Genomic DNA, 19,765 nt, shown 5'->3' with positions numbered 1-19,765 from the left:
GTTAGGCGTTTGTTAGACTTCTGCAATTAGTCTAGAAAGTATACAGGATTGTCGCTTATCTTTTAAAACAATAAAAATTCCGATAATCCAAAAAATTTCTGCCAAAACTATTTTTATGGAAAAACTGTATTCTGTGCATTATCTTACTGAATTTTCTGACTTTAAAAACTTCTTATACACGAATAAATGATTTGCAGAAACAAAATAGGCAAAATAGAACATTATAATTTTACGTTTTTTAAGAGTGTATAAGGTGTTTGATATAATTCAGCAATTAGTCTAGAATTTTTAAGGGAACGTCACCCACTCACCCCATGTTTGAAATCAATAATACTTTTTATAATCTAAAAATTCACTACGAGAATACTCGAAAAATCGTTTGTTACGAAAACCTACATTTTATACATTATCTGGGTGAAAGAGTCAGTTTTAGATCTCGAAACTACACATTCACAATAAGGTATGTTATTTAATCAATATACATATACATATACGGATATACATACCTATTAAAAAATTTAAAAAGGTACTTTTTGTTTCTTAAAGTGCCTGTGGTCAACTGTATATAATATTATCTTTAAGGCAAAAAGACAAAATGTGATAACGATAAGGAATATCAACATTGCCGTTTAGTACTTTTGGCACTACTGCACTAGGCAGCTGCTTGTTTACTTACTAGAAATCTTTCTGTGATAACGTTTTTTAAAGTTGTGTTCTGTGTAGTTTAATAAGTTATCAAAAATCTCATTCAATTTATCTTAATATATTAAACGGATAAACTATTAGAAAATATATTTTGTATTTTTAAACTTTTACATTTTTACAGTATTATAATTAAAGGTAATATGCTGCATTGCACTATGCAATCCCTGATAAATAGTTCTCCATAAGTAATACCTATATTTTGTAACTATTATAATTTTTGTTTTATTATTGTTGTTTAGATGAGTAGTGGATCTTTGGATATGTCAAAGGCAGGAAATGCTTTATGGCTTGTTAAAGTACCTAAATACGTCGCAGATAAATGGGATAATGCCCCGGGTAGCTTAGATGTGGGTAAAATTAAGGTAACAAATACACCAGGAAAAAGACCAGATATTTCACTTCATCTGTCCGAAGCCGTTTTATGCTTGGAGGGTGAAAAGAACAATGAGCCAATACCCAAATCATTCAAATTAGATGTGTCACATTTTACTAGCCAAACAATGGTTGCATTATCTGAACAAAGAATGCCTTATAATCCAGATGCAGTTGTGCAAGAAACAGATAGGTTAGCTATACTAGGAAAAATAAGTCAGAAACTAGAATGTCGGCCTATTGGAGATAAGGTAATTAGTAAAATATGGTTTATTTCATGTTTTTGTGATTATGATACCTTATGGTTTTTATTCAGGTTTATATGGATTTAAAAAAACAAGCTATACGAAAAGCACATATTCCAACCAGACAAGTTCAAAAGTTAGACAAAGTAGTTCAAAATTTCAAGCCAATATCAGATCATAAACATAATATTGAATATAATGAAAAGAAGAAATCTGAAGGCAAAAAGGCACGTGATGATAAAGATGCTGTCATGGCTATGTTGTTTAAGGCATTTGAGAAACATCAATATTATAACATCAAAGATTTAGTTACATTGACTAAACAACCAGTAGTATATTTAAAAGAAATCCTAAAAGAAGTTTGTAATTATAATCTCAAACATCCACATAAAAATATGTGGGAGTTAAAACCTGAATACAGACATTACAAAGAACAAGAAGACACAGAGACAAATTAGTAATAATTATTGTAATTTATATTTAACATGACTATGAATATTATAACTGCATATTTTGAATTTTGTGAGATATGAATTATGATAGATTCAAAATTATTTTGTTGTATATTTTTTATTAGATTTATTAAGTAAAACTCTAAAAGACATAATAAATTAAAGTGTATAAATCATTAAATAAAGCTTGTAATATTAGTGTTAATATATAAAGTTGGTAGGATCTTATTGTTGCCAATTGAAATATTGAAAATTGGAACTTTTCCAATATGCTGGTTCTATCTACTTCCTAATTGGACAAATTTATCTGAGATGATCCATTTATTAAATTAACTATAGTAATATATAATTCATGCTATGACATAAAGTTGTTGAAAGCATGGGTAGGTTTATAAAAAAATGACCAAATATTCTTAGATTTAGCATGTCTGTCCTATTAATTATTTTGTGTTTTAAAAATTGATTTCTTGAATTTTTTAATGTGCTTACTCTATAAATTGAAAAATATTAACTAAGATATTACCATGAATTATTTACAACCAAAATTATTAAATTATGCTTTGACTTGGAATAAATCAAAAAAAAATTTTATTTGATTCATATAGACAATTATTGAATTATAATTTTAATAATAATGAAAAATTTAAGACAAAGTCAATATTAATGATACAAACATTTACAAAAATTCTTGCAGGAAAATAAAGTGTAAAAACTGTTAGTTGAATTTTTTTTTTAATAAATTACAAACATTTTAGTTGATATATTTATCTAATTATGTTTCCTTGACTTAGGTATTTAAGTTGCTTGAGTTTTTAATATAATATTTGCTACAAAATGTATTTTTAAACTAATCGACCTGTGAACACTTTTGTTAAAATGTTTAAGTTAAGAACATATTTGCAAAATGTATTGATGAATATAAGATTAGCATTACACTGTCTTATTGTTTGTAAAAAAAAAAAAATATATATATTCAATTTAATACTTTAGATGAAATTTTCAAACAATTGAAAATGAAGAAGAAACAACTTCACACGAAGCTCAGCAAGTGTTAAATGTTATGACATATGCATTGCTATATTTGGTTATAAAATTATAAATTTTAAATTATTTGATATCATTACTTCATACTGCACTTGTTGCTTTATTGTTAAGTGCTTAAAAAGGGGTCAAAATGATTTTTATGATCCCAATTTTTATAACATGTGTTATAAATATATAATTTATCAAAATATCAAATGTCAGACATCATACTTTTAAATGAAAAAAACAATTCAAATAAATACATTAATTATTGTTTATTATTAAAAAATTATTCTAAGGCTTTTTCACACATTTCTAGTATTCCTGATTTAGTCTTGTTTCCACCGATGAATCCATTTGCATGACAAAAAATACAACCTTGTACTCCAGAAATTGTACTTAATTCATCATCTCTAATACCCCACCAATTTTTTGGTAATGGCTTTCGAAGTGTAAACGATTGGGGAGTAATTGGTATACATTGTATTCTCCACGCAAAATTTGAAGTGTCTTCAAAAATAACAAAATCAATTTTTGGTGAAAGGTCTTTACCAAGTTCTTCTTCTAATACAAAATAATGTTCTTTCCAAGGGCATGATGTACCGAGTTCTATGATACGACCAGATTTGTGTGTTTCATATCGTTTCTCAAGTGCATCAATTACCAATGACCTAGCAGGTAACCACGTTTGAAATGCATACAATACAGTTTCTTCAAATTCACTTTTAATTAATTGCATTGCCTGCTTGAATGCTTTCATATCGTCAAATTCTCCAACATGGTTCCATTTTTTGTTAAAGTTGCCGACTCGACTACTCAAATTTGTGTTTATATTATATTTTGGCATACCTTCACAAATTGGAATACCATTGTCAATAGCATCTACTTCTTGTACAAAAGATTCATATACCTTAGAATAAATAGTATTCAATGTATCATCTGGTATATCGGATGCAATAACTTTTTTCAAAACATCATGGCCGTAATGTAAGTACACCAAGCCTGCACTACTCAATTTCGTTGTCCATTTGGCATTGGGAACTAGTGTGCTCATTGAATGATTAAAACTTCTTTGATGATGATCATAACGGCGTGTACTGTGATCGTAAACACCACCGACGTCGATGACAATATCGCATTCGGATAACAATTTTTCATCTCTAGTACGAATTATTTCCAAGTCGGGAAATAATAATTGTAGCATACATGAACCGAATGCTTCATCGCAGTGGAATGCGCCATTGTGTGTACCCAATTTTTTTGGTGAAAATTTAGTGGTTAAATTCATTTTAAAGCGGTTGATTACAAGTAATAATTTAGAATTAAGTACTAACGGAAAAACTAACTAGTATAATCACAGAACAATAATAATAATTAATATTAGCAAAATAATATACTAGCGTCAAAACAATAGATATGACGAGTATGAGAGTATGACAATAATCACAAAATACTTACACACTTAGGACAACGACAAAATTAAATAGGTAAAGCCAGTATGTTAGGTCGCTACTACTATATAGACGTGCTAGGCGCTTTATGGTGATTAGTTGTAACTCTTTTTTTTTTTTCCGGTGGTGTCAGTAATCACTATGACTATATGGTAATCGGTAAGCAAGGTTTATAGATAATATATATTTTAAATAGTGATAATAAATTATATTGCAGTGCAGTCAGAGCTACGTTGTATATGTCTCTCATACGAACAGCAGCAATGTCGGCGTTGCCACCCTGTCGTCTAATCAATTTTCAAAATAGAAAAATATTTACCGTAGATTACAGAATCAAAGACGTAGATAATATTATAATAATAAACATAAGTTGTACAAAGTGAAAGAAATATAGAATTGATGAAATATGAAATAAGAGTTTCACTCGGTTTCAGGTCAAAACTTTGAAAATGTAGATACCTATCAATTATCAGCTATTCTATCTTTCAATCTCTGTGATTACACTTGTATATTATATTTAAGCTGTTTGAGGAATATTTCAAAATTCAAGATTTCCGAGAAACGAATAATTTTAAAATTTAAACGATTAAAATTAATTGATAAAACAATATTTATTGTTTAATATTTTACTTTACATAAATTACTAATTAGTGGTGGGCTGTACTTTTTACATAGTATAAAAATGTATGTGGAAATGATTTCAGATCTACTTGATTTGTTCAATAAACTATTAAACTTTGTAAGTATCGTTAACTAAAATTATTCTTGAAATATCTGAAATTTATTTGTAGTTGAAATAATATTTTATTTTGGACCAATATCCAACTACAGTTCAAATGTTAAATCGATAAAACATTATTTTTGTAGTATATTCTGTAAAACTTAATCTTTAATTTATCTGATGATTAATACATTTTTATAATTTTGAATTAAATTAATCAAAAATAAATTTGTATCTAGCCTATTAAGAAAGTTATGTTGATCAGTGAATGCCTTGTATAGGTTTAAAATTGTTAAATTTACCAGAGAGAGTTCTGAATAAGTACTATGAAGCCATTTAAAAAGTCCCAAGTTTTCTATGGATAATTTAAAATCATATTTTTAAACATACATTTTATACCTAAATAATATAAATTAAAATTTTAAAGTACCTACAGGCTGTAGTATATTATATTTTGCTTGTTGGTACAATATATTCATATGATATATTTTTTTTTTATATATATTTTAAATATTTTTTAATTTAAAAGGATAGTAATAATATAATGATTCATTTGTATATTTTTTTAGAATATAAATTTAAGTATTTATATACAAATTACTTTTGAATTTTGATGCTTGTTTTATTATTAGAGTAATAAATACAATGTTTATTCGTGAATATTTTCTTGTTTCTATAAATATGTATTTTGCAATTTTTATAGTATATTTGATAATTTTTTTGATTTATAAATGCTTACATATTCAATATGTTTAAGTGCATAAATATCTAAGCTTTAGTTATTATAGAATTTTTTATATAAAACATAACTGAACATTTTTTTACAAATTATTTAAATTTCATATTATAGATGACTGAAGTTGGAGTTCTAGAATCTTTTACATTTGTGCATTCTGCCATAAATCTGAACTCACAGCATGAACAATTTCTTAAAAGAATTCAATCATCAATTGATGAATTGAAGGTATAATTTTACATATTTAATATTGATAAAATATTGATATTATAATGTTATTTACTTATTTTATAGAAATGGTTACAAAATGTTTGTACAGAATGGAAAGCAGAAGATTTAGCATCTCTTGGCAATGTGATTGAGCCACCAATGACACCTAATAATATAGATCTTAACATGAATGGCACTGATTACATCACTCCACTTATTAAAGAAAAAATAGATTCTGTGCTAGGTTTTCGAAATCCAGTTAGTCCAATTTTGTGGAGTGTTGGATTAAGACCCATACAAGATAGTAATTCTAAAGACGGATTTGAAATTGATGATGATCAAAGACTGCCTACAGATTTTGTTGCTCCATCTTTTGGAGATTATGGAAGCCCTTCATCAGAACCTTGGAATGTTTTTCAAGAATCTAATTATGATATGGATCAGACAAACATGGTGATATATTAATTTTTGTAAATCATTAATACTTATATAAAATTGACAAGTGTATGCATTTTTAAGGATGAAAAAGGTCCTCAAACACCAAATATAAAATTATATAGAAAAGAAGAGGAACCAGATGTTATACAAGATATGACTTCAAATTCATCATGTTTCCCTAAAGAAATTAATCAAAGTAAGGTGATATATTAATACAACGTAAAATATATTCTTGTTCTATTAATTTTTTTTATTATTAATTAGTATGAACATATAAAATGATTTCCAGTTGAAAATTTATTTCCATGTCAAAAATGTAAAAACCAATTCAAGTCCTTTGAAGAACTAGAAGAACATTTAAAAACACATCAGTTTAAATCAAAATTCACAAACCTACATTTAACTTGTGGTAATTATATATTTTAGTCTTTAATTAGTTAACCATCTTTATATTATGTATGTGTGTAAGAGAGTAATTTATTTTTATTATTCTTTTACTTGACATTGTTTCCCTAGAATTCATTTTAATGCATTATATGTAATATTACCATTGATTTTTAAAAGTATATTATAAAATAATATCAAGTACTTGGTATACTAATTTATGTAATCTGTACTGTTTTTATTATTAATATTTTATTCATTATTTATACAATGTTTTGTTCTGAATTTGTAATAATATGTATAATTTCTAGTCAATTGGTGATAAAAAAAAAAAAAAAACATTTTTGCAAATTTAATCCTTTATATATTATTGTTTTAGCTTACTGTAATAAGACATTCTATCAAAAAAGTAATTTACGCCTACATATGTTGATCCATGAAAATATCAAACCATACGCATGTTCGTACTGTGATCGACAATTTACTCAAAAAGCCACAAGAGATGTACACTTAGCTAAACATACTGGTTGTTTTATATATAATTTATCCAGCATTTATTATTTACACTTTATTTTATAACAATTTATTTCATTATAGGTGACTATTTATATTTGTGTTACATTTGCAATAAGAAATATGCTACAAAAGGAAAATTAGACTTCCATATGAAGACTCATCAAGAAGCACAATATGAATGTACATTGTGCAGTAAACGATTTTCTACTCAACAATATTTGAATAATCACATGAAAGTACATCCAGATCAGGTATGTGTACTCGATGCAACACAATTGCAATATATGACAATATTTTTATCTAAAAATATTAAGAGAACGTTATATCTGCAAGTGTTGTCTCTGTCATAAATAAAAAATTCATTTTTGTGTGTCATTTGAAATTCAACCTTGTGAATTATGATTAGATATGACAGCTGGGGTTGGCAATCTTTCGAGACAGCAAAGCCAAAAGTTACAATTTACATGATTTCCCAGTTTTTTAAAGAGTCACAAAAAATGTTTATTTTAGTATTTGCTTATATATAATTGAATTTCGATTTAAAATTAACAAATTTACACTAAATAATATTTATTCATGTGAAAACACAAATATTCTTAGCACAAAATATATTCAAGTATTTTAGCAATAATAATAAATAATACAGTTATTGAATAATAGATAGTTATATGGTTACATCAATAGGAGCATTGGCTTTACATGCATTTGGAAAGTTTGGTAAACATTTTTAATTTTAGTTGATTACGATGGCCTGTGCAATATCACATTCTTAAAAGCAAAAAAAAATATAATGTAAAATAAATTAAATTTTTTTTTTATACCTGATAAAATAATTATTTTTGTGTATGGACTTGGAGAATTACAACTTAGGATTGAAAGAGCCACAGGTTGCCAACCCCTGAGTTATGGTAATAATTAATAAGTAATAACTAACAAGATCTATAAAATTAAAGCTAGAATTAGGGGCATAATGATATGAACATGTTAATAGGTTGTATTAATTAGATGTGCCTAAACGTATTACTACGGTACAAAACAATTATTGAAAACCTTAATGTATGTATTTTAAATCATATTTGTTTAGAATACAAGTGGATTTAACTGTGATGTATGTCAAACAGAGTTTAAGAAAAGAAGATCTTTGCTTGCACATAGAAAACAAGAACATCCATTTTGCATGTTTAAATGTCCAACTTTTGAATGTGATAAGGAATTTTCTACTATCCAGTTGTTAAATAGGCATATTAAACGATTACATGAAACAAAAGAAAGGTAAATCACTGTTTAAATATATAATATTGTTTTTAATTTGATGAATATGCTATTAAAAAATGTATATGGTAGAGGTGTGATTTGTTCAGAATGTGGAAAATCGTTTGATTTTCCTAATTACTTACAAAAACACATTGTTCGAGTCCATGGGCCAAAACGTTTGCCAAAATTTAAATGCCGACAGTGTCCCTTACGTTTTGACAATGATGTAATGTTACATGTACATATGCAATCACATCCAAAGGTATGAAATATTTCTATGTAAAGAAATCTAAATTGATCCAAAACTGTAAACAAAATAATTTACGGCATTTAATTTTACATAAGTTAATGTCAGTGATGTTTTCAGAAAAAAAAAACATTTTTTATTTTTTTTTTTTTCAGGATAATAAAAAAAAAGAAATCAAACGTGTGAGTTGTCCTCGAGATTCTTGTAACTTATCATTTTATAACCGTGTTAGTCTTCGATATCACATTGCTGAAAAACATGATAATATTTATCGGTAAATTTATTCATTTAATAGAAACTTAAATGTATTATAAATATGTTAAATATGGTTATAAGTTATTTTTAACCATGTTAATTTTCAAACTTTTTTATTTTCAGGTATGAATGTGAAATATGTCAAAAAAAATTTGTTCGTAAAAATCACTATGAATTACACAAGGCTGTTCATTTGAAACCCAATTTTACTTGCAATATGTGTTTTAAGAGGTTTCGTAAAAAAAATCGTTTGGCTGCTCATTGGAAAAAGACCCATCAACAAGAGACATTTGATTTTGGCATGCTTTTTAGTGTAGATACAATACACAAACTAAATTTGTAATACAAAATTATATTTAATAAATTGTAGTTCAATTTTAATATAGTAAAGGTGAACTATTTTAGAGTAATATGTGATATAAACTGATCAGGTTTATTCTTTTTCCTTTTAATCATGTTATGTTATAGTTAGGGTTAGGATGTTTATGCACTAAAAAATAGTTAAATATGGATGACAAATTTGAAAAACATGCATTAAAAAAATAAAGATATGTGGACAAAAAATGCAATAAATATATAAGGACAAATTTAATTATTAATAGAATAATTATAATATAAACAAATTGGGTGTAATTTTATGTGCTCGTTATATAAATTATTGTCTATCACATTTTTAAATTTTCTTATTTATTATATAAAATTAAATTAAATAAAAGAGTATCGCTCTGCTGACTGCTGTGTAGTAGAGATGGAGAGTAGGTAACTATAATGGATATGTTAAATTTGAATGCAATGACAGGTATCATTACAGGTATACAAAAAATGATTCTGAATGGAGGTGATTTGTCAGTCTAGGATAATTAGTAGGATATATTATATTATTAGCTATATTTAAATTGTAATATATCGTTATTTTTCGGGATTTTGTAAAAAATTAAATTTTACACGCTCACAAAATGTTTTCTATTTTGACGCTGGAGCTCTTTTTTACAATTATTTGAAGGAAAACCTATGGAAAACCTTGTGATGGGTTAAAAACCTTAGATGTAAATCACAAAAATTTTATGAATTTTCAACTTTGTAAATACCTTGCAAATTTTCGCGATTTTGACATATTTTGTATACATTTGAACTTTAAAATGCTTATAAACAAAAATTGTGACTAACGATTTTTTATTTTTTATTTATTACAATAACTTATAATAAACTTTGTATTAAATTTTAAAGATATTTTGAAAAGCCAAAATTTTTTATTGGCATTTCAAGAAAATCATTTAGAAAGATCGAAAATTTTAATTATCTGCAAATAGCTTAAAAAAAGCAAAAATATCTTAAAAATGTAATCGTAAATAGATAACGGGAATATAATCATCTGCTATTCTGGTGAAAATTTCAAGTGTTAACAATGATTCGTTTTTGAGTTACAGCAAAATGAAAAAATCGATCTTGTCAAAAACTGGTTATGCGTTAAAATTCCCATTTTTCTGTTATTTTTTTAGGGTTTTTCCTTCCTTGACTTTAAAAATTGAAGATTTTATACATTTAATTTACAAAATAACAAATTATCACTTCAAATGTATACAAAAAAATTGGTTGTAATATTTTTTTACAGTTATAAGAACAACGTATGCAAAATCTTGTATTAAATTTTCAAACTTGTTGACCCAGCAAAAAGTCTTATGGATATTCATTAAAAAATCGAAAAATTGCTTATAAATAATAAAAAGAGTCCAAATATTTTGAAATTTATATCTTGTATAGAAAATTATAGTACCTACCTATAAACATTTGGTAAAAATGTCAAGTATACACGGTAATTTGTATTTTAATTGCAACGAAATATTAAATATCAAGTGAGGAGAAATAGATAGGTAGTTAATTTATTATAATATAACTTGAACTTTAAATACACATAAAAAATTAATCTGACTTTCCTGGAAACTTTTTTTATTGTAGGTAGAAAAATGTATGAACAATATTTTGTATGTATTAAAATGTCTAATCTTAGTTTTAAAAAGAAAACTATTATACATTTCCTTCATAAAATAATTTACAAATTTTTGTGATTTTTGCTTCAAAATTCTATCTTTAAAGCTTTTATAAATATTCCGATTTTCTTAAATTTTCATTAGTACGCCCTGAATTTCGACGAATGCCGTATGGACAGTATAATGCAAGATTATTTAGCAATTAGGCACTTACATTTGAAACTTAGGTAGATATACGTGCAGGTATCTGCAAAATACAGCACACTACCTATCGAATATAGGTTATACCAATCGTGACATTATAATATCTTAATAATTTTAAACTGTTAATTTATTGCACATTTTTTTTTTTTTATTATTGATTTCTAAAAAAACTCGGTTTAAATAATTGTATAACCATTAGTTATAGTTATGTTATTTAAAAATATACAAAATATACTGAAAATGCATTATAAGTAGATACAGCAGGTATATAACTCGAGGTTATAACAAATTAGGGTTAACCTAACTGCCAACTAATCGATTCCCTCCACTATAAATAAATATCTCTGATAGGTATGCACTATATATGCGGTCCAATAAATATGTAAGTACAGCCAGCATTTATTTCGTGCTATTTAATACTCGTATGCGTAATATATACCCATGTACGGTATACGCGTACAAGGGTTGTAATATTATATAACTATATAAGTAATATATTAATTATTTACTATCAAATTCCCTTTCACTGACTATAGCTCTCTCTCTGTAAACATAATATATAATATATCGACAACGACCGTCGTAAATCATAATATATTTTATGGTATACTTACCTATAGGTATCCCGTGTTTGGCCGTTTCGATACAGGACATAAATATATATCTACATCTACGTTGTGGGTCTTCGTAAACCTATATAACATAACTATAATATTATAGACGTATGCTCCAGCTGTTCGGTTATCTTTCTAAGTTTAAAATGTTTAAATAAAATTTGTATAAGTTATTCGTTTACTTATGTACTAGGTACCTACCGTATATCTGTATCAGTATTCAGTATCTTAAATCTTTAGTCTTTACCTATACATTTACTATACATTTACATTTGAATAAACTTGCGGAATAATTAATTTCACGTAATATGCTCATTTTTTTAGAAAACACTAACGTTTTAAAAATATTTCTTGCACATAATTTTCAGTTATTATACAAAACAAAATTCTTTACAGCTTTCTATTGTTATATTTTTTTTTATGTTTTTACTCTTTCATACGGTAGCATAGGTACATTTTTAATTTTTATTCCCAAGCCGTATGTAATTTGGAGTATTTAATATATTAAAATCAAATTTCGGACAAGTAGTTTATTAGTTGTATCTTATACATAGCTATATAGCCTATATGATATAGGTAAGTATTTGAAGTATAAATGACTGAAGTAATTAACCAACATTTTAAGGGGTATCCCTCAACAACTCCCCTCTACTTGTACACTTTATTCATTTTAAATACTTATTAGTTATAAATTATTATTCTAAAACTCGATTTTTATTTATCAAAATACTCCAAAAAATATTCTGCTTATTCTGTTTTGGAATAAATACTTAAAAATGCACGTTGTCATTAAATATGTAAAACAATTAAAAATTGATGATAAAAATAATTTTATAGACTTAATATATTAAAAAATGTTGATAAAATAATGAGTGTTGGTAATCCGGTAAAAATTCCTAAAACATTAAATTTTTAAAATATTTATACGAATTAACTGTATTTGCTGTATATCTAGTTTTTATACTAATTTTAGTTTGAATTGACCAAAAACTGTTATAAGATAATAATTGAGATTTGAGACTCTTATACAGTATTGATTATCCAAAATAATATTTGAAAAAAGTGTTCTTATCGTGAACAAACATTGTTAGACACTTGCACATTAGACTTTAGACAATATAATATAGGTACTTGTCTGTTTGGTTGTACCTCTATGCCAGTAAGTAGTAAAATAAGCTATTCTTCTTTTGAAAGAATATTTTCAAACTCAGTATTGAAACGCAGTAAGTTAGTGCTATGAAATAGAATCGTTTGTATGGTTCGTATACTTTGTATTCGTCGAGCAGAAAATATTAGTATGCATCACTTAATTATAAATAGGTACTTTAAATATTGAATTTGCAGAGTCGAACAATCTAATAATTGTTTACGATTTTTTAAGAAGTCTGGCCATTTTAATAAAGCTTTATAATTGAACATTCAAATTTATTTTGGAAGTACTGAAGCATAAGTTCCCCGGACTGGGTATATCTATGAAGTAGTGTCAATTCCATTTATTGATTGTTAAGTACCCATTCAAATTATTTTCTGATGAATAGAGTTTTAAAATAATCACATTTGGCCTAAACACTAAATAGGTATGGTTTCCAGAACAGTGTGTGGGTGTAGCAAAGCAGTAAATGATACACCAAGAAAAAGTAAATTTACTGAAGTAAGCATGGAACTTTTTAAATTAAATAATAATCATAAATTATTCACTCTTTATAGTATACAGAATAGTTCTGTAAAATATATAGCAGAGCAATTAAGCAAAGAATTGAAAAGTACACTTCTTGGTAAAAAATGAATTAAAGACCATCAGTTGTTTTAAATTAAAAAAAATATATTAATACAGACAATAAAAAGCTAGTATGGCAATTATTAACAAGATAGCTAATAAGACATAGTAGACATTTTCTAAGATAGTCGTTAATATAAAGATTAAAAAAAAAACACACGCAAAGACTAAAAAATGGTTAATAAACTAAAATAATAGGAAAGTTATCAGTTAAAAATAAAAAATAAATATGATTAAAAGTATAATATATCTGATTACTTATTACAGTAAAACCTTTCTATAATGGACAGCAACGGAGAATTAAAAAATGTCCACTATAGGGAGTTGTCCACTATTGAGAAAACCTCTACATAGTGCCATAGTGGACATATGCGAGAAATTACTAAATGTCTTTTATAGAGATACGCTATAGAGAATTGGTTATACATATATATATACATTGAAATTAGTATATATTGAAATATTAAATTATTATTTATTGTATATATAATATGTATGTAGCAAAAAATGGGTATATTATGAAAATGTTTTATGTTTATGTACAATTAAAAAAATCTGTAAATTTTTTCTGTTCTTCACAATGAATTTGCAAATTGGCGTCCATTTATAATGCGATCTCATCTTCTTACCAAACACTTAACATTTTTCGAATAGGAAAATCATTAAAATAAGATGAAATATGAACAAAACGTATAAAAGATAAATATAGTATTTTTATTACTTAAACATTTTCGATTTGTACATGTATTGTGTCCATTTACGAGAAGTATTTAAATATATTTTAATGCGTTTTGTAAATCTATTAAACTTACGAAATTTAAGTTTTAATATTAATAACAATAATGCTTTATTTTAAATATTTTAAAATGTTAATAATATTATGTTTTTTGCTGCGGGTTATGAAGTGTTAATGTGATTTATATATACAGTGTTCAAAAAGTCAAGAGATGTATATACGTATAGACGATAAAGCTCTACGTTTCTTAACTTTAAACTTGACACAATAGACTCATTGTAGATATGTGTAAGTAAGTAGGTAATAATAATTAAATATAGGTAGTGTTTATTATATATATATATATCATACTGCGTGATAAAATTATACAACACCTATATGATTTTGTATACATTAATATATTATATTATAATTTATAAGTACGTATAAGTACTTACAAGATACATATTCAATTGAATAATCACAACCTTTCAAAATTTTATCAAATACGTTCATGGAATAAAAAGTTATGTTTATTTTCCCATTCTATAATTAATTATCTGTATATTATAATAGTCTAATCTTGAGTGTTTTTAATTTAAAACTTAAATTGTTAATTTTCAGAATAGATTCGAACAAACACTGTTCTATTAATAAGTAATAGTACACGTATATTATTGATTTAATTACAGTCAATGTAAGACAACCAACATAATTTTGATGAAGGTTGAATAGGATAATATTATGTAGTTTATGAAGCCTATTATAGTGCATTGAAGGACCATTTTCAAAGATTTAAAATATAAAACCACGTAAGCCAGATGAGTATAATATTATAATAAGTTAATCAATATCTCTGTTTAAGTGTTGGTTTGAATAAGAACTATGAATATACATTATACTATATAAAAACCTACACTCTTCATATGCATTATATACCTACCTATACAAGTTTATGTTGACATGATTAAAAAAAAATATATATAAGACAGTAATATAATAATATATGCATTTATGAAATTCAGTAGGTATTGATTTTTACTCTGAAACATATTCGGCTTAAGTACTCAGCTATAAAGTGTATGTAAACGTGATTTTTTTTTTTAAAACAAGCGTAGACATTTTCATAATATGAAAAAAAAAACCCATTTCAATTTATCAAGAGAAAATAACTTTTATGTTAAAGGTATAAACCATTACGTATACCTACATACATTTCTTTAAAACTATTTCAATAAGAATTTGTGTTATAATAATTCACAAAAAGCTTACCAAAATTCTACAAATATTCACACTTTCGGTAAAATTTGAATTAGTAAAGTAATCCAAAAATCTTAATTCCGTAAACTATTCCAAAAATGTACTGAACATTGTAATGATAATTTTTCGTATCAGCTTAAATAATTACAAATTATAGAGTAATTTTGTAAAGGTAGAAATGCTTTTGTGAAAATACTCTTTATTTTATTAAAATATAAAGATGAATCTTGATATTGACAAGTATATGCCTCAGGTTTTAAATATTAAGCCCCTTGGCCCTTTCATTATAATAAAATAATAATTTTCTAAATTTGAAGATTTTTTTTTTTAAGGTATTCCGACCTAATTTTAAATTTAACCAGGTATCAGTATTTAAATAATTAATAAAGCTTTGATATTACTTTATATTATATACGTAATAATTATTATACATTTTTTTTTATAAATTGATGTTATTTGATTGATATTTATAATAATAAAAATAATTTGAATACATTAATTATACATTTATTTAAGGCTGAAAATTATGTTTTTATTTTATTTTTATTTCAAGGAAGAAAAATAGCAATATATATTTAGTTTTTCTCGTGCTACTTTTTAGTTTTAATTTATGGCCATTACGAAATTGAATTGATCCAGTGGTGAAGGTTAGCTATCCTATCAGTTCTCATCCCTTGACAAAATATAAATTGGGTACCTTCGTCAGATTAAATTAACGAAAAAACTATACATAAATAACGGACGAATATAAATCGGGGTATATATATTATACAATGAGGTTTTTTTCCAAGTGTACTAAATTTATAAATTTAATTTCAAATATTATCTAAAATATTAAAATAGATTTTTCGAGGTTTAATAATTGTTGATTTGATAAGCATATAAGTCAATCAATTATTGTATCGAAGAGTAAAAAACATTTAAACAAATTACAAGAATCTAACAATCTAGTTAATATTATTTTTTTTACTTAAAAAGTTTCAAGTCTACGATTATTCTTTTTTGATTTACAAAAAAAAATTGTATCGAATTATACCAAATTATACTTACTAGTTTAAATTTAGTATTAGAAATCACCTTCAAAATTAAAAATTAAAATACATTTTCTGCTTCAAAACGCAATGATAGATACATAAAAATAATGTGTATTACACTTACATTAATATCTATTTAGGATTGAAAATATAGATGCTTTAGGTATACACATAAGTATAATAAATATACGTATAATTCATTAACCAACGTTATAATTTTCAAATTAGGTAATAGTTTTAACAAATGGAAAATATTATTTATAGTATAATTAAAATATATTGTCGTGAGGTTATAATAGTTTCTAATAGTAGAATTTTCAATATAGATGTATGTCAAACAAAAAAAAATACTTGAAATGTTATTTCTCAAATAAAATTTTATACGGTGGCTTATTCTTATGTGTATAAAAGGACAAGCCTTTTTTTATACACCACATTTTGGACGACATTATTGAACTTTTTATGATTTTTTTTGTTATTGAATTGTTCAAAATATTTCTCTGAATTTTTCATTCCTTGCAATTTTGATAGGATGTAGTATGGGAGAAAACATATATTTACCGAAAATACTATTATACCTCAAATATTTTCCAGTTCAATTCATAAGGTTCAGTTACCAATAAAGTTTGTTTTGCTGCAAGGAAAATAAATAAAGTGCAAGATCTACGAACATTAGCGTGTCGCATAGAAAATACTTGGAAAACATCTAACATCGTACCGGCTATTTCTCGAATGGACAATGTAAGTAATATTTTTAGAGTACGAAGACTTGATCATTTAGAGATTTATACCCCACAAAATATAACTCTGAATGTGGTATATCAAGAGGTTTCGACCTGGGTTTTTGTAAATGTAACACTACATTTAGAGTTAAAACTATAATATAATTAATATTATATAAACGTATAAATGGTTGGTTTTGTCCAAATTTACATTATGCATGAGTGATTTTACATTAAAATTTTTAAAATAGCTACACGTTGGGTACTACTTTGTCGTATTACCCGTACTTGAGTGATAGTGTTAATCCCTATGATCGTGTTTTTTCAACTTACCGTGCACTCTGGGAATGTAAAATGAATATAATACAACTCAGATGCAGTTTTTGGTCTGAAACAGTTATTGGTTTTAAAAATCAATCGTAAAATAAACACTTAGCAGCGGGACTGTCCTTGCACGCAGCGGCAGTGTTAAATAACATAATTTCATATTGCCTCAACAAGATTTGTTTCTTTGGCTCTACTAATGGTAGTCACTTGCACGCTAAAACATATATAATATATAATATATCTTGTATCTATATTAGGTATAATATTGTGTCCCTATATGCTGCATATGCATTATATATTGTAATGTTTAAAGTCGTCTGTAGTGTATTCGACACCAAGGTAACCCACAAATCAAATGTATTATTATAATGTTTATTATAAACTATGTAAATAAAACTAGTTTTCGTGGAGGAAGTAGTGGGGCGATCGAGGGATTTCAATGGCAATATATAGGTTTATAAATCTTCTACGGATAATGCGAACTATTTTTCAAAAAAACCGCGTACAAATTGATCCAAGAGTTGTTGAACCTATCTACCAGCTCGAGCGCATACAATGGATACATCAACATTCGTTTTAATATTATGTCATATTTGTAGGTGTAGTCCATTCTTGTTGATTCTATAGAACAATAAAGATTCATGTATAAAATATCTCTGAAATGACTGAAATGTAATTAATACATCTAATATACCAAATCATTTTTTTAACCGTATTGTTGGGTACCTAAACGGCTAAACAATTTTAAGGAGATAATTTGCTGGTTTCCTACTTACTATAGTTACTCTTACTATATACTATATCCAGTAAGGAGAGTTACACGACTCCTAATTTAAAATACCCATTCCGCCCTACTCTGATTTTATGACCAATATATTATGTTTAATACATGCAATGCGAGTAATGTGCATTTATACATATTAATATTCTGATATTATAGTCAATCGCATCGCACTCGCAATTATTGTAATATTACAGGCAGAGGCATGCCATCAATGCGTATATTATATTACCATCAAACAGACAGACATTTCTAAAGACTGATCTGCGCGAAAACTCAAAGCAGAGAGCGTGCCCACACACACCCTCACATAAGCACACACACACACACACACACACCTGCACCCACACGAGCAAGCGCCGGCGGGGAGGGACAGGCACAGGTATATATGTGTATATAGCAAAGCGCTCGTGGTCGTCACGGGTAGCGCCACAGCACTTCTTGAGCACGTTGGGCCGGGCGAACGTTTCGCGCGTTCCGCCCAGCGCTGCATATATATATATATACGTCGCGATGCGCGCAAACACGCGTTGGCGCATACGCATTCGTCCGCGCGCGCACACGGACGGACGAGTGTTCATCAACTTCTTCGCGGAGGCGCACAATCAACTCCATCACGTACACACACATATACACGTTCACGTGTACATGTATACACAAACGTATTCTCCCAGCAGAAGCAGCAGCAGCGGCCCACAATAACGTCCCGTCGATCACGCTCGCCGGTCGTCCACGCAATAATAAAATATTACTCTGCCACTGCTGCGCGCGCGTGTGTGTGTGTGTGTGTGTGCGTGTGCTCATCGTCGCCGCCGCCACCACCGTTGTCGTCGTTGTCGCGTCGTCGTCGTCGTCGCCGTCGTCGTCCGTCGTCGCGGTCGTCTCGCTGGACTTTACTCGCTCGACGTCATCCCACCACTACACATCATCATCCGTAACCACTACCGCCACACACAATCGTCTCCGCTGCCGCCGCCACCGCCAAAACAACCACCACCACCACCACCGTCACCTCCACCGCCACATCCACACCGCAACCACCACCGTCGCCACTACCGCCACCACATTAGATCCTCCACTGCCGTGTAATAACCGTCATCACACCACCATCACACCGCTGCTTGTACCTATCCTCTCGAATACCCGTTGGATGGCTAGCGGCCGCCAAACGTAATATTATCATATAGTCGGCTTGACCGTAAATAATAATATTATTATACATATATATATGCATTTAGTGTTTATCCGCACGACGCGCAGTCCGGCGTGACGTGATGGATAATCATAATTGTGATGCATTTATTATGCGCGTAATATTATGATTTCGCACCAAT

General features: G+C 27.4%; 4 protein-coding genes across 6 annotated transcripts in view; 3 read left to right on the top strand and 1 right to left on the bottom strand.

Moving 5' to 3' along the window:
- Positions 1–678: 678 nt before the first annotated feature.
- On the top strand, positions 679–1,876 carry LOC113557224 (general transcription factor IIF subunit 2). Its single transcript, XM_026962615.1, has 3 exons — positions 679–840; positions 945–1,328; positions 1,394–1,876. Exons 2-3 carry the CDS (start codon positions 945–947, stop codon positions 1,778–1,780), a joined length of 771 nt encoding a protein of 256 aa, XP_026818416.1. The 5' UTR covers positions 679–840; the 3' UTR covers positions 1,781–1,876.
- Positions 1,877–3,053: 1,177 nt separating this feature from the next.
- LOC113556981 (UPF0160 protein MYG1, mitochondrial) lies at positions 3,054–4,351 on the bottom strand. The gene has a single exon (XM_026962227.1). The coding sequence runs from the start codon at positions 4,083–4,085 to the stop codon at positions 3,087–3,089; it is 999 nt and encodes a 332-aa protein (XP_026818028.1). The 5' UTR covers positions 4,086–4,351; the 3' UTR covers positions 3,054–3,086.
- Positions 4,352–4,852: 501 nt separating this feature from the next.
- On the top strand, positions 4,853–9,409 carry LOC113557374 (gastrula zinc finger protein XlCGF26.1-like). Its single transcript, XM_026962855.1, has 11 exons — positions 4,853–4,987; positions 5,820–5,933; positions 6,000–6,368; positions 6,435–6,549; positions 6,643–6,762; positions 7,117–7,263; positions 7,335–7,504; positions 8,338–8,525; positions 8,598–8,769; positions 8,910–9,028; positions 9,133–9,409. Exons 1-11 carry the CDS (start codon positions 4,931–4,933, stop codon positions 9,350–9,352), a joined length of 1,791 nt encoding a protein of 596 aa, XP_026818656.1. The 5' UTR covers positions 4,853–4,930; the 3' UTR covers positions 9,353–9,409.
- Positions 9,410–19,003: 9,594 nt separating this feature from the next.
- The window catches only part of LOC113555491 (poly(rC)-binding protein 2), a 39,137-nt gene continuing 38,375 nt past the window's right edge, over positions 19,004–19,765 (top strand). For 2 of the 3 annotated variants that reach the window (XR_003405393.1, XM_026959825.1), the window contains exon 1: positions 19,004–19,601. The gene's annotated coding sequence lies outside the window, so the exon portion shown is untranslated. The remainder of the gene's footprint in view (positions 19,602–19,765) is intronic. The other variant, XM_026959826.1, reaches the window with a different exon arrangement.

Source organism: Rhopalosiphum maidis, chromosome 4 (assembly GCF_003676215.2).
Source record: "Rhopalosiphum maidis isolate BTI-1 chromosome 4, ASM367621v3, whole genome shotgun sequence".
Taxonomy (NCBI): Eukaryota; Metazoa; Arthropoda; class Insecta; order Hemiptera; family Aphididae; genus Rhopalosiphum; species Rhopalosiphum maidis.
Note: the sequence above shows the minus strand (reverse complement) of the source record. Positions and strands in the feature narration are given on the sequence as shown.

What these genes read in the sequence shown, in the direction of transcription:
- LOC113557224 (XM_026962615.1), top strand. Translation starts at nt 945, where the DNA reads ATGAGTAGTGGATCTTTGGATATGTCAAAGGCAGGAAATGCTTTATGG. An exon ending in GTCGGCCTATTGGAGATAAG is followed by an intron (nt 1,329 to 1,393) that starts GTAATTAGTAAA and finishes GTTTTTATTCAG; the next exon opens with GTTTATATGGATTTAAAAAA.
- LOC113556981 (XM_026962227.1), bottom strand. Translation starts at nt 4,085, where the DNA reads ATGAATTTAACCACTAAATTTTCACCAAAAAAATTGGGTACACACAAT.
- LOC113557374 (XM_026962855.1), top strand. Translation starts at nt 4,931, where the DNA reads ATGTATGTGGAAATGATTTCAGATCTACTTGATTTGTTCAATAAACTA. An exon ending in CCCTAAAGAAATTAATCAAA is followed by an intron (nt 6,550 to 6,642) that starts GTAAGGTGATAT and finishes AATGATTTCCAG; the next exon opens with TTGAAAATTTATTTCCATGT. An exon ending in TGAAAGTACATCCAGATCAG is followed by an intron (nt 7,505 to 8,337) that starts GTATGTGTACTC and finishes ATATTTGTTTAG; the next exon opens with AATACAAGTGGATTTAACTG.